Source organism: Budorcas taxicolor, chromosome 2, assembly GCF_023091745.1.
Source record: "Budorcas taxicolor isolate Tak-1 chromosome 2, Takin1.1, whole genome shotgun sequence".
NCBI lineage: Eukaryota > Metazoa > Chordata > Mammalia > Artiodactyla > Bovidae > Budorcas > Budorcas taxicolor.
The window spans coordinates 88,893,287-88,908,913 of NC_068911.1; the positions used below are offsets into that span (position 1 = coordinate 88,893,287).

The 15,627-nt window shown below is 38.3% G+C and overlaps 1 protein-coding gene across 19 annotated transcripts in view; it reads left to right on the forward strand.

Annotated features, from left to right (window-relative positions):
- NEB (nebulin) overlaps positions 1-15,627 on the forward strand; it is a 217,018-nt gene that overhangs the window by 98,631 nt on the left and 102,760 nt on the right. For 18 of the 19 annotated variants that reach the window (XM_052636102.1, XM_052636101.1, XM_052636104.1 and 15 more), the window contains exons 72-81: positions 609-716; positions 2,338-2,649; positions 4,690-4,893; positions 5,231-5,335; positions 6,689-6,796; positions 8,577-8,888; positions 9,197-9,400; positions 10,427-10,531; positions 13,736-13,843; positions 14,950-15,261. In XM_052636102.1, coding sequence (XP_052492062.1) covers positions 609-716; positions 2,338-2,649; positions 4,690-4,893; positions 5,231-5,335; positions 6,689-6,796; positions 8,577-8,888; positions 9,197-9,400; positions 10,427-10,531; positions 13,736-13,843; positions 14,950-15,261 — 1,878 coding nt within the window. The remainder of the gene's footprint in view (positions 1-608; positions 717-2,337; positions 2,650-4,689; positions 4,894-5,230; positions 5,336-6,688; positions 6,797-8,576; positions 8,889-9,196; positions 9,401-10,426; positions 10,532-13,735; positions 13,844-14,949; positions 15,262-15,627) is intronic. The other variant, XM_052636120.1, reaches the window with a different exon arrangement.

Below are 15,627 nucleotides of genomic sequence, written 5' to 3' on the forward strand. Positions count from 1 at the left end.
CAATGCAAAGATTACTCCCTCTGCAGAAAACTTCCTGATCTTTCAATTTGGAATCAATTTCTCCTTCCTGGAGTTTGTTCTAATAACATGGGTAAAGCACCATTTGTAGTTTGACTTCTTGGCAGCTTGTTCCACATCAGTCTTTCCATCAGTTCTCCAGCAATCTTGGAAGTGAAAGAGGTCATATTCACCTTTGGCTCTCAAGAACCAAGCATTGCCACAGCACAGAGTTGGTGCAAAATAAATGCAGATTGAATTAGTTTTCCTCCTGTCCACTTTTGCCACCTAGACCCATTTGTTTCAGCTTTCCAAAACTGATTCATTGTTAAAACTCAAAACTTTAAAACAATGAATAATACCTATATATAGTTAATATAACATAACTTAAAAAATGAAAACCAAAGGTACCATGTCCCATATCATTTTTAAGACTCAATTTTGCCAAAAAAAAAAAAAAAAATCACAAAGCATAGGACACTCATCAGTGAGATGACCACAGGCACCTACCTGTGTAGAACTTAGTGAATTGTTTTAGTTCTCTGTTAATATTTGGATATGAATGTCAACATCTCCCTGATTTATTTATTTATTTTTTTGCTCAAATTTAGAGTCTGTACAAACTCGCCCACGAAGAAGCAAAGAAGAAAGGCTACGACTTGCGAAGTGATGCCATCCCAATTGTGGCAGCCAAGGCCTCCAGGGACATCATCAGTGATGTGAGTTGTCAATTTTACTGCAAGTATGTGGTCAGTCTGAAGGGATATTTTCACTGAACTAAATCTTTGAAAAGAACTTTCCTGGCCTTTTGGAAATAAAGCCTGATGTATTTATGTAGGATTTTTCTAAAATCTAGCTTTGAGGGAAATGAAAAATTGAATGTTTATTAAATTTTTACAACTGTTAAGACACAGTGTCTACAGTGAAAGCTGATCCACCAAGAACAGAGAAAGAGCCATTCATGTGGAATTTGTTAGAGTATAGCTGCAGGCTTGAAGGTACTTATATAAAATTGTCACAGTGCTGATGGAAAGAGTGACTCATAATCTTAAGTTCTCCCAGTGAGAATCATGGCCTGGCTTTATATAGCATTTTAACTCAAAAAATGCATATGACACTTAACATTACAATTCACCCTTATACAACTATGAGAAGAAGACAGTTGATCAGTACCAGACTAGCCCAAGCTTGTACCCATAACCAGCTCCTGGCTTGTGGCTTGTACCTTACAGAATAAAACCATCATCCTTCCCTGGTACCTCAGGGGATTCTTGGAGAACAGACCACTGCTCTAAAATTCAAGGCCCACTATTTGGGAATATGGTAATACACTGTGTTTTATGTAGAAAGATCAATTAGTGACTCACTTTAGTTTACATACGTTGGGCCTTTCCTACAAGTGGATTAATGCAAATAATAATAGATACCAAAATATTAATAACCAAAAGCACTGAGAAATCTGTGCTAAGAGTGTTACATGCATTATATCACTTATTTTTCATAATTACCCTAGGATGTAAGTGTTGTGATTATCCCTGTTTTGTGGATTGCTTAAGCAACTTGTCTAAAGTCAAACTCTTAGTTGGTGGTGGAGTTGAAATTCCAATCCATCTCATTCCTTCCCACTGTACTATATTGCCTCTGCTGACTAATTTATACTTTCTCACTCAGTTATCTTTGTGACTAGAAGCTTGTATTTTGGATAATTAACTTGGATTCCAGGATGATGTCATTGGCCATGGAATAATAAAAACACTGTTGGTCCATGAGAGATGAGAACCTATGACTTAATTAGGAACATGCTCTAACCCGCTGGGCTGCTACGTCAGCTCCCCTAGTTTAGTCAGTTTGCAAAATAATGCCATATTTGCCACCATCACTGAATGTCTGAATCCATTATGAAATACTAAATTCTTTTCTGTTGCTGCTGCAGGTAGTCCTTGACCTTGACTTTATCCTCACAGAAACCAGACAATCATTTTACTACTTATTAAACCCATCTTGTCACTGAGCACATCTCTTTTCTGATACGCTTTTAGTGTCTAACCCATTTCTCCAAGTTCCTTGGTCCAAATGGCCTCTCCACTGTGTGCATGTCCTGCCTCAGGGACTATTCATTATTACTAGGCTATAGGTGATTTGGGGTATACACTACAATCATATCAATTCCATCTATTTTATTACCACTATAAGCTTCTAGAGGAAAGGTAAGCCACTGCCTTGAGTTTTGCTTATTAGCAAAAGTCAGCTTACAACTGTGATATAAGCAAGATGATTTGTACAGACTTGTGACCTCTAAAGGCTTCTAATGAAAATCTGATTTGTGCATTTTCATTTCAGTACAAATACAAAGATGGTTACCGCAAGCAGCTTGGCCACCACATTGGCGCCCGGGACATCAAAGATGACCCCAAGATGATGTGGTCCATGCACGTGGCCAAGATCCAGAGCGACCGGGAGTACAAGAAGGACTTTGAGAAGTGGAAGACCAAGTTCAGCAGCCCGGTGGACATGCTGGGGGTGGTGCTGGCCAAGAAGTGCCAGACCTTGGTCAGTGACATAGACTACAAGAACTACCTGCACCAGTGGACGTGCCTGCCCGACCAGAGCGATGTCATCCATGCTCGGCAGGCCTATGACCTCCAGAGTGACGTGAGTACAGTGTCTATAACAGCCGTGTGCAGAAGGAAATCGAACCATATGAAAGCCATCCTTTGTAAACAACTCACTGGGCTACTCAAACTAGGATTTCTTGTGTAGTGAATGAGATGTGAATCAAAGAATAGTTTCACTGTTTAATTGTGGATGCACTGCTAGGCTTTATAAGGAAGTGAAATTTACTGAACGGACTTGGTCTTATAAAAATTAAACGGGAATTAAGCAATGTTGGAATTCCAGGTCTACCACAGGGAGACCTTTTATTTTATTCTTTTAAGGGGGAAAGAACACATTTTTGTTTTTTAAAAAGTTACTCAAGAATTGTCTTAGCTTCCTTGAAAAACAAATAAGTTTATCATTAGTAGAATACTGCTGCAAGACTCACTGTTGTTCTTATGAAATAAGAGAAGTCACTGAGTCTGGACGCTACTGGGTCATTTTCCTGGCACTTTCTCCTCTCGGCAGGGCTCTCTTTGTGGAGTAGTCACAAGGTAACGACAGAACCTAGTACCTATTTGAAGCAGAGGCGCCATCTCAAATCTGGATGTGAGAAGTGCATTTTTTGCAGCATATGTTTTATAGATGTTTGAAGGAATTATTAAGCATTAGAGGACTTTGGAGAATAACATGAATTAACAATGATTATTCATTAAATGGTTGTTCCTAGACATTGTGTAGCCTACCTGTGGCAACTCCCACATGTGTTCTGTAGCCTTCCACAAGATGCAGAGCCCTGTGTTTTACAAAGAAGGCTTTGCCTGCACAAGGAAGGTGGTTAAAAACAGCTTAACGTCACCCATGGGGTGACCGCATTGACAGACCACTTGCCTGCATCTGTCAGGTGCCCTTTGAGATCCCCTCCTTCTCATAGTGACATAGTCTTAACAATGTGGGGAGCATATGAAAGGTAAACAACCCAGAAGTGTAAAATGTCATTGTTTTCATTCTTGCTGTTATTTAAGGGGCCATAACTACTCAGCATAAGGCAATTCCAACCGGCTTTTAGTCTAGACAGTAAAAGAGCCACCTGTATGCTCTCCTTTGATGCTGTTCCAGGTAAAAATCCTTCAAATGAGCTAGGCAAAGGTCCAGTTCCACCACTGTGAAGTAGTTATGAATGAAAGTCTTTAGCAGAGAAAATTACTTAAAGTGTCAAAGACATGGAAAGACAGTTCTGGAAAGGAGTCCATGCTTCCCATCCTGAGAATTTGGTGAAGAGCCGGGTTGCAGACCAATAAGATGATCATTTTTTTGTCCTGAATCTTGAACAGCGTTAAAGTAGCCAAAGGTCTGCCTCTGGGCTTCAGAGGTTCTCTGTCATTATTGTTCTGTTTTGCTTTTACTTTCTGGCCACATGTGGAATCTTAGTTCCCTGAGCAGGGATTGAACCCACGCCCCCTACACTGGGAGCACTGTCTTAACCATCTCCAGGGAAGTCCTATTATTACATTTTAACTTCTTTTCTTGTTGCTTAGAAAGACAGCATTACAGATATTTTTGAAATATAAGAAAAAACACATAGAAGGCAATAATAATCCAACTACTGAAAAGCCCTCTCCTGCTCATGTAATACACATATTGTTTTCTATGCTATTTTTTGTTAGCATCATATTAATGACATTTCTACAAGTCACTGATATTCTTTAAAATAGGCTTTTAATAGCTGCAGAGTGTTTCGTTTGACTAGACCTAACATTTATTTACTGAAAGCCTGTAGCTGGATGTTTGCACAGTTTCTCTTTCTCTGGGTTAGCTTCTTTTCCTGTTGACACAGAGTGAACATCCACTGAACTGGCTGACAGAAGATATTCATTTCAATTACTCCTGTCCTAAAAACCTGAAATATTTTATCATTTTTTGTTACTCTTCTGGGTCATTTTTGAACATACTTCCTCTGCTGGTTTGCCTAATATGACGAGCCTGTTTTCTATAAAAGCAACAACCAGAATCGTACTTTATTATTGATTCTATTTGTATCTTGACCCTAAATTTTTCAATCTTGCTGAAGAGTTCCTGCCTTTTTCCTCCTCACAGAATGTTTACAAGTCCGATCTCCAGTGGCTGAGGGGCATTGGCTGGGTCCCCATTGGGTCTGTGGATGTGGTCAAGTGTAAGAGAGCTGCAGAGATACTGAGTGATAACCTCTACCGCCAGCCTCCAGACACGCTGAAGTTCACCAGTGTGCCTGATTCCCTGGAGCAGGTGCTGGCCAAGAACAATGCCATCAACATGAACAAGGTGAGCTCCAGCTGCCTCAAGCTTCTCCAAGATGCAAAAAGAGGTTCTGAGACATTAATCATTAGTGGAGTTAAAATTGTCCACGCAAGTGTGGGGTCATGTTTACCTCCTAAATGACATACTTGAAATCCTCTGAGTAATTTCTCTTATCCTCAGTTGTAACCCTGATAACCATCATTAAGACTCAAACCTCAGCTGAATACTCTGTATCTTAGTCTGATTTATTTTTTCCTAATTAGGTCAATAACATTCCAGCTTTAATTGACTTTTTGTAGTTCTGTTTCAAATGGTCTTCTATAACATGTTCTTTCTTTTCTATCAACATATTCTTTGATAGCGCTTATACACAGAAGCCTGGGACAAAGACAAGACTCAAATTCACATAATGCCTGATACCCCGGAGATCATGCTGGCAAGGCAGAACAAACTCAACTACAGTGAGGTAGGGGCAAAATCTTGTGGGCCCATACTTGTGGTTGTCATTGTAGTTTGTTTTCTATACTTACTTTTAAGAAGAATCTTGGACCTCTGCTGTCCTGGAGGGTATAGCTCTGTGATATGAACACTAAGCCCATCCAACCTTTCGTCTGTAGTTGAATAACATATGCTATAGGATTCCAGGGGAAAACGGAAGCCACGTTTTCTTTTCCATTTATGGTCTTTACTGATGTGAGTCAGTGCAACTGGAGAGTATTTTTGGTTTTTCCAAGGGGTAGTATGACCAGACATAATACTGATTTATTTATATGAAAACATTATTTGCTGTTTATCTGAAATTGGGCATGCTATCTTCCTATTTGTTAAATCTGGCAGCCCAACCAAGGGGGCCTCTAATTATACGTACCTCTTTCCCACCTGGATCGTGAATGGAATTGAGAAGGAAAGCAAAGCAATGAAATTAGAAGTCAAAATCTCACATCTTTTATTACTAAAGTTAGTTTCAAGGACACGTTTGTATGAGAGCCAAGTGAACTTGCTAAATGAACCCCAGAATTAGGTTCCTCATCCAGGTATAGGCCGCCCTGGAGCAGGAGAGTCGGCTCCACTTCCCTCAGGGGTGAGTCCTGCTTAGAGCACTGAGATATGCAGAGGAGGGCACTGGGCATATTTTCCTAAAGGGAGCAGGGGCAAATGAAATAATCGAGCTCCTTTTATAGAAACAGAACCTTAGGCATGAGAAAAACATGCTCTCCGTTGACAAGGCTGATTACTTTTTTTTAAAGTAAAATGCAATTTTATAGGTGCATGTTTTACTAACATGAGGCAGCCAAAAGTTAGAATCTTAAAGTTGTGATTATACTCGTTAACTTTAAGTTCATCATTTTCTCATTTGTTTTTAAAATATTATAAAATATTGCATGATTGTCAAAAACTTTTAATAATGAGTATATGTTATTTTTTATCAAGTGAGTAATATTAAACATACTGTCCTGCAGGTTTCTTTTCACTTAAGATGTATAAATTGATGCTTTGTTCATCAGTCTATATCACTAAATTATATTAATCTATGTTGGTATACATAATATATCACCTACATATTATATGTATATTAATCTATAATGATATAAATAATAGGTTATTCTATGTTAATACTCATTGATACATTTCATTTGTTTCTTATGCTACAGAGTTTTTTGGTAAAATATAATTTATTTACTTTCCAGTACCGCTAGGAAGTTGTTTCCAGAGCCTTTCCTTTTTTAAATTTTGTGATATGTCACTCGATAAACTCCAGATTGTTGCCATCAGATCTTTCACTGTCAAACCTGCTTTAACTCTTACTTTCCTCCTATAGACTCTGTATAAACTCGCCAACGAAGAAGCAAAGAAGAAAGGCTATGACTTGCGAAGTGATGCCATCCCGATCGTGGCGGCCAAGGCCTCCAGGGACATCATCAGTGATGTGAGTACCAGCACTCCATGGATATACACATACACATGACTGGATGAGGTGGGAAGGCAGAATCAGTATTACAATAGCATGGTTCTTCGGGGTGTCGGTTAAAGCACATTTATTGTGCTTTAAATGAAGTCTTTTATTTGTAAAGCCCTTTAATAATTCAACTCCAAAATATTTTAGTATTCAGACCCCATAGGCAGAGCAAGTGTCCTAAACTTCAGGGAAAAAAAAAAAAAAAGAATTTGAATCTACATTTGTTTGTATCTTTTTGCCCTTTCATACTATGACCAACCTAGATAGCATATTATGAAGCAGACATTGCTTTTCTGACAAAAGTCCGTCTAGACAAAGCTATGATTTTTCCAATAGTCATGTATGGATATGAGAGTTGGACTATAATGAAAGCTGAATGCCAAAGAACTGATGCTTTAGAATTGTCGTTTTGGAGAAGACTTTTGGGAGTCCCTTGGACTACAAGGAGATCCAACCAGTCAATCCTAAAGAAAATCAGTCCTGAATATTCATTGGAAGGACTGATGCTGAAGCTGAAACTCCAGTACTTTGGCCATCTGATGCGAAGAACTGACTCATTGGAAAAGACCCTGATGCTGGCCAAGATTGAAGGTGGGAGGAGAAGGGGACGACAGAGGATGAGATGGTTGGATGGCATCACCGACTAACTGGACATGAGTTTGAGGAAGCTCCAGGAGTTGGTGATGGACAGGGAAGCCTGGCATGCTGCAGTCCATGGGGTTGCAAAGAGATGGACACAACTGAGTGACTGAACTGAACTTTTTCATATCCATAATTATGAGGCATTCATCTGCATATTTGGAGCACACAGATATAAGAAAATGACAGGGAAAAAGCTGGAAAAAAATGTGGTTACATGCATTGGGTCAATATAAGAAAAAGATCTGATACAGACAGGTTTAGGAAAATTTGCCTTTCCCCAAACCTGCTTGGGATTTTTGCCAACCCTTTCTTTGAAAAACTACCTTAAGTGCTTCCTTTTGAGTTATTTTTAAATGAAAAAAAGAGTTTTATGACATCCTAAACCAACAATATAGTGAGCCTGATTTCTCTTTCTGCTGTCTCTGAAAGAAGTGCCTTTGGTGGAGAATTCAGACTTCTGTAAATACATGCTAGGATTTGTGTAATGTTGTTCCCTGAAGTGGACAGAAGATAATCCACAGTCCACTCTTACTGCCACCAACAACAGACCACTTTCTTGTCGTCATATAATCTATTTTTTCCCCCTCAAGGAATCCCAACAAACCTCACCCAAATTTCATCTCCAATAGACCAGGTACGCAAGGATGGAAACACAAGCCAGTCCGTTTCGGGAGTCCTGTAACTCAGTGAAAGTCAGCAGAGCCACATTTGGGAGGGGTGCAGCGGGCTGGGGGTAAAATAGTTCCTGTGCACTCAGGAGTAGCATTCTCCAAATCACATGTAAAACTTCTGGGTTAACAATTTCACTGGCCCAAGATAAAAAAAAAGAAAAAAAAAGGCCGCATTAACTCCGGTTGATTTTCTGATAAGTGTTGCTGCCTTTATTTCCAGAGACCTAACATCTGCAAACCATAGCACTATGTTGTTTGGCCTGCTTCCCATTAGAGTATTGCTGTGAAGTCTAGTCCGAGTTTAGGATGAGGAGATAAGTTGATATTCAGATGATTCATTTCTCTACAAGAATTACCAATTTTAAAATAGCAGAGTTTTATATTAATAAAACTTATAGCCCATTCATTCATTTTTTTAATGACTACTTTTATTTCAGTATAAATACAAAGATGGTTACCGCAAGCAGCTTGGCCATCACATTGGAGCCCGGGACATCAAAGATGACCCCAAGATGATGTGGTCCATGCACGCGGCCAAGATCCAGAGTGACCGGGAGTACAAGAAGGACTTTGAAAAGTGGAAGACCAAGTTCAGCAGCCCGGTGGACATGCTGGGGGTGGTGCTGGCCAAGAAGTGCCAGACCTTGGTCAGTGACATAGACTACAAGAACTACCTGCACCAGTGGACGTGCCTGCCCGACCAGAGCGATGTCATCCATGCTCGGCGGGCCCAAGACTTGCAGAGCGATGTAAGTACTGAGACCCATTAAATACTGCTGCTGACCATGCTCATGATGGTTATACATAGTAATATGCAGATAATGGTCTAGGATTGGTAAAGTCCGCAGGAAAAGAACAATGTGTTTTTCCTCCCCACCCTTAATTTACTGTGCTTTGCTTTGCTTTTAGAGAGAACGTAATACCGTGAACTATATCCACTTGGGCTTCATATTTTAAAAGACATAGACATAAAGTTTGCCTATCCACATTTTCCATTTTTGAAATCAAGTGCTGTAACAGCTTCAGTAATCCTTGCTTTTGTGTTTGATCTCACCAGAACATTTATAAATCAGATCTCCAGTGGCTGAGAGGCATTGGTTGGGTCCCCATTGGGTCTGTGGATGTGGTCAAGTGCAAGAGAGCTGCAGAGATACTGAGTGATAACCTCTACCGCCAGCGTCCAGACGCACTGAAATTCACCAGTGTGCCTGATTCTTTGGAACAGGTGCTAGCCAAGAACAATGCCATCAACATGAACAAGGTGAGCCCTCAGTTTGGGGGAAAATAAAGTATGGCTGTATGTCCTTGAGAATATCTATGACTAGCTAAGTCTTTTTTGTTTTATCCAATTGCCATCCTGTGTACGGTGACTTGGTTTGGTATTCTCAAAATGTATGTAGAAACTTCTGCTTTGATATCTCTTGTGAAATAGTTAGAAGTAGGATAGCTGTTTGGTGTTTAAATTGCTTTAAGTCTAACAGTTATACATGTTTGATATCAAGGTTTTTTTTTTCTTGTTTTGTACTTACCTAAATAAATATAGAACAAACAAGTCAGGTGCAAGTCTTCATGACATTTATCAAAAAGAAGTCTAGACATGGCATAACAGGTACATCTGCAGCCAATAAACAAACAAAATCATGGGATGGATTTGCTGATATAACCTCAGTACATATAGATGTGTATACATGCTTAGATAATACTTGCTTTTAATTTAATTGAAGTGTAGATGGTCTTGTAACAAAATACACGTTTTCTTTTCTTTTTTTTTTTTTTTTTTTTTTTTTTTTTTAATTTTTATTTTTATTTTTTATTTTTTTTAATTTTAAAATCTTTAATTCTTACATGTGTTCCCAAACATGAACCCCCCTCCCACCTCCCTCCCCATAACATCTCTGTGGGTCATCCCCATGCACCAGCCCCAAGCATGCTGTATCCTGCGTCAGACATAGACTAGCGATTCAATTCTTACATGATAGTATACATGATAGAATGCCATTCTCCCATATCATCCCACCCTCTCCCTCTCCCTCTGAGTCCAAAAGTCCGTTATAGACAGCTGCGTCTTTTTCCTGTCTTGCATACGTTTTCTTTTCATATCTTATCCTACACTTTTATTTAGTGACTATATAGTAACATCAAAGAGATTGAAGAATATTGGTGTACAGCACACAGCCCAGATAGTAAGGATGCTGGCTTTCAACTTTGTCATCATCACGAAGTTGGAAACCTCTGTTTACAACAACCATTGTTTTCCTAATTCAATAACCTTTTTTATCCTTCACAGCGCTTATACACAGAAGCCTGGGACAAAGACAAGACTCAAATCCACATGATGCCTGATACACCTGAAATTACATTGGCAAGACAAAATAAAATAAATTATAGTGAGGTAAGACTGTTTATTTGAACCTGACCATGTTGATTTTGCTGATGTAGCAGAAAGGTCAGAATTATGGGTTTAATTCACATATTAATCAGTTAGCTTAGTTTTATTTATTTATTTTTGTCTATAACCTACCATGGATATATGTATCCTTGTATTAAAAAATAGTTATAGAAGAAAGTAACATATCATTGTATTATTAAATCAACTATTTGTTGTTGTTCAGTTGCTAAGTTGCATCCAACTCTTTGTGACCCCATGAAATGCTACATGCCAGGCTTCCCTGCTCTCCACTATCTCCCAGAGTTTGCTCAAACTCATGTCCATTGAGTCAGTGATGCTATCCAACCATCTGGCCTCTGTCACTCCCTTTTCCTCTTGCTCTCAATCTTTTCCAGAATTAGGGTCTTTTTCCAGTAGGTCAGTTCTTCACATCAGGTGGCCAATGTGTTGGAGCTTCAGTTCTGCATCAGTCCTTCCAATGAATGTTTGGGGTTGATTTCCTTTAGGATTGACTGGTTTATCTCCTTGCTGTCCAAAGGACTCTTAAGAGTCTTCTTCAGCACCATAGTTCAAAAGCATCAATTCTTGGGTTCTCAACCTTCTTTATGGTCAACTCTCACATCCATACTATACTTCAATTAAAAAAAAATAGAAAAAACAGATAAATACAAAAGTATCTCCATGTCACATGTGAGAGGGGAAAAAACTCTCAAAGTCAACTATTAATGATTAAATCATATTGTGATTTTAATTTAAAAATAATTACTGCTGTTTATCAGGTTAGTACTTGCTTCAAAATTTGTTCAGTGAGTTTTCCTTTAGTCATCTCATCTGTAAAATAAAATAAAAATGGCTACTGAAGAATTTTTATGTGTAGAGCCTGGCACATAATAACTGCTTAATAAACTAATTTCTTCCTTTTACACTCAAGTCACCATGAAAATTAGATTTATTTAATATATGCTTAAAATAGCCTGTTTATTTGATTTATGCTCAAAATAACCACAGTTTATTTACAAAAACTGACATAAGAATTCTTAAATTCATCCATCTCAAAACGGTAAGAACAATTAAACCAAAAGACATTTTTTAACATACTCTCTCTAGCCCCACTAAATTTGTCATCACATATCTTTGCAGAATAGGAAACAGTTTCTTACCCAGTTGTTCTCATAAAGGTCAAGAATTATCTGGTTCATTCGAGATGAATGTTGATTTCTTACATGCTTCTGTGTATCTTCATTCAAAAAAAAAAAAAAAAAAAGAGGGTGGAGTTCCCTTTAGTTTGAAAACACTGGAAATTTTAAGTACTCATTTTCAAGTCCTGACCACATTCATTATTTTACTCCTGTTAATGACTTTTTCCTATCATCATGTAGCCCTGAAGAAGAGGCATGACAAGTAAAATGAAGAGGAGTCAGTTTCCTTTTGTCTAGCATTATAAAAAGGCCCAAAGACAAGTCTGATCATGAGTGTCTGACTGACCTTGGCTTCAGTCATTTTTGAATGAACAATTTTCCTCTTAGCCACAGAGCTTCTCTGTTGGATTAGCTTTTCCCAGATGTTCTACCTCACCCTAGACAGATGCTGTTAGTTTCTATGCCAAGGGGTAATGATGCTTTTAAGCCTCTCCCTTTTGTTACAATTAGGTCAGATGAAGTAGGATTTCTTTTTTTTTTCTTTTCAGACTGCTGAGAGGAAATTAGGCTATTTTTTTTACTTCTCAAATTTTCAGCTGGATTTATTTCTTTGAAATTGCATAATTATGTTAATTCCCTAAAGACCATCTTTGAAGATTAGATTTTAGAATGGCCCATGTGAATTTCTTCTCAACGCATTACCAATGATACCTTCACATCATACTTAGTAAACAAAATAAAATATAGCAACCATATCTTCTTTTTTTTTCTCTTAAACTCACACTTACCTGTTCTAGTTCTCTTGGAATATTCAGACTTACTAGACATTCTTTAAAATGTCGCCTTGATGACACTAAAAGTGTTTTCTTTGAAGCCCTGCCTCTTTTTCCAGTGTTGAAAGAACAAAATGTTTGGCCTAAAGCCACAGAATGATTCAAGCACATTTTTTCCCGCTTATACATAAGGGCAAACTTGAGAATTTATTGTTCAAAGGAAAACTATAAAGTATAAGAGTATTGACTCTCTAGTTACAAAATAAATACTTCTAGAAATTTTTAAGAACAAATGCCCTCCTTTGGGATTTCATCTCAAATACATTAAATTTATTCTTGTCCATTTTAGCTTTTCCTTGTAAAAAGTTGCAACATAAGAGAATGCGAATTGTCACACATTAATAATCCACATTAAAAACATTCAATTACATCCTTCTCAAACTCTAAAAGTTATTTAAAAATTATTACTAATTAAGAATTAAATTCTTGCAATGGTTCACAGGTAAAAGACTGAAAACTGCAGGTAGAGATGACTTAATGCAGTGGTTCTCAAGCTGTGTGCCCATTGGAATACCTATGTTCTAACTTCTGTGTATGTCTGTCTTGCCACAGAAACTGAACAGCGGGTATTTTGCCAATTCATAAAGAAATTATTATAATTTCATCAGTTTTGTCCTTTTGACTCATAAATCCCTGGTTCTTGCTACCCCTCTGTCTGCTAGCAATTGCCAGCAATCAACAAAATGAATAGAGAGCAAATAGTATTAACAGAGATATTCAGAAACAATGGATGATCCTTAGTTTAGCACTGTTAGAATACAGATACCTGCTCATGGTGGTCGTGTTGTTATTATATCATATTCTCTACTGGTAAAATTGGTCCTAATTCAAGTTTGCAGTTAAATAAACAGACATTTTCGGGAATTTCATGAAAAGAACAAATGCTGAGCAAATTCAAGCAGATTTCAGAGTTACTAACTTAATGAGTAAAATTTGAAGGAGTTAAACCTGCTGAAAGTAAAATTTCAATTTCAACAAATAACTTGCACACTGTGTAAGTAAGAAGTAAAAGAAAGAGATCTTTAAAAAAATTTTTTTATTTAAGGCTGAACATACTAGTTTTTGTTCTGTATCCAAAAGTAGTCTTCTTTTCATCACAATATTGTAAAAGCAATTACCCTCCAATTAAAATTAATTAAAAAAAAACAAAAGTAGTCTTCCTTTGATGGAAATATTAATATATTTTTAGAGTGAAAGTGAGCACTGTGTCTAAAAGTTACTACTTCTTTCCTCAGAACCTCTATCGCCAGGCCATGGAAGAAGCCAAGAAAGAAGGATATGACTTAAGAAGTGACGCCATTCCTATCGTGGCTGCCAAGGCCTCCCGGGAGATTGCAAGTGACGTAAGAGCTGATCACGTGCTTACCTCTGTTACCAACAGCCCAGCCACCTGCATAGGGCATCACACTCTTGGAACACAGCTGAGAGTCTCTAGTCATCATCCACCCAACTGCCTTCATTGCACAGTCAAATAAATTGAGGCTTTGAGACAGTCAGCCACCTGTGCGAGTTTCACAGAGATACAGTGGGCTGTGGTTCCTTTGATGCTCTTTTGGTCCTTGCTTAGTAAGACTGAGTACCTTGAGCAAAGTTAAGTGGGCATATGTTGAGCTACTCATAAAATCTCATGAGCTCTCCTCAGGCTACACTCAAGGCAAAGATGCCAGGAAAGAAACAGCTTTAACTGAGTTCTTCCCCTTGACTTGAGAAAGGACATAAAATAGCAAAAATGTTAAATATTTCTTGGCTGTGGGGTCCACAAAAATCAATATTCCTTTACCCTAAAAATGAATATGTGAGGTTCCTGTACAACTTAAGTATTAATCCAAGAGTAGCAAAATTGTCTGTTTTGGTAGGTTTTTCTTTTAAATCATAATAAAATTGAATAACCATTTACCACTTTCAGTATATAGTCCATAAGTATATTCACACTGTTGTACAACAGACTTTCAAAACTTTTTCATTTTGCAAAATTGAAACGCTATGCTCATTACCAACAAAAATTGCCCATTTTAAAACTACTCCTTGCCAATTATTATGCAGAATGCTTTAAAAGAAGAAAATTAATGAGCCATTATAAAAACATCCCTCCAATATGTTCTCAGTTTGGTCTGCCCACATGACTGACTTCTGAGAAACTGCTGTCACTATAACTGAAGCTCATTCTTTCAATGTTCACTTTTCTATCACATTTTTTTGTGGTTAAAACATACATATGCTAGGATAATATAAATGAATCACTGTGGAGTGAGTTATTCTGTGGAGGTGAAATGAGCACCACATCTTCTCTTTTAAGAGAAAGCATGCCCCAATGTGGAGCATCACAGTAGCTGGTTTGATGAAACTCCTCTGAAGTCCTGAGGATTTTGTAGAAAAGCGTCACCACAGAGAGAGCAGCAGGGGCCAGCCCTTGATGCTTTCTCCTTGTTTACTGGGTTCTCTCTTTCAGTACAAATACAAAGAAGCTTATCGTAAGCAGTTGGGTCACCATATTGGTGCCCGAGCGATACATGATGACCCCAAGATGTTGTGGTCTGTCCACGTTGCCAAAATGCAGAGTGACCGTGAGTACAAGAAAGATTTTGAAAAATACAAGACCAGGTTCAGCAGTCCAGTGGACATGCTTGGTATTGTTTTGGCCAAGAAATGTCAGACTTTGGTTAGTGATGTGGACTATAAACATCCTCTGCATGAGTGGACCTGCCTGCCCGACCAGAATGACATCATCCATGCTCGGAAAGCTTATGACCTCCAGAGTGATGTGAGTATTCCCGATGCTGCTTCTGGATCCTAGTGTTAATAATAATAGTGCAATAATAATACTGGGCTTCCCAGGTGGTGCAATGGTAAAGAATCTGCTTGCTAATGCAGGAGACACAGGAGATGCAAGTTTGCTCCCTAGGTCGGGAAGATCCCCTAGAGGAGGAAATGGAAACCCACTCCAGTATTCTTGCCTGGGAAATTCCATGGGCAGAGGAGCTATAGTCTACAGAGTCACAAAGAGTTGGACATGACTGAGTGACTGAGCACACTAATAATACAGTTAGCATGCCCTGTTGAGAGTAAAAGAAAGCCAGTAATTAGGAAATGTATATTCTCTCTATAGCACCCCATTACCTACTTTATA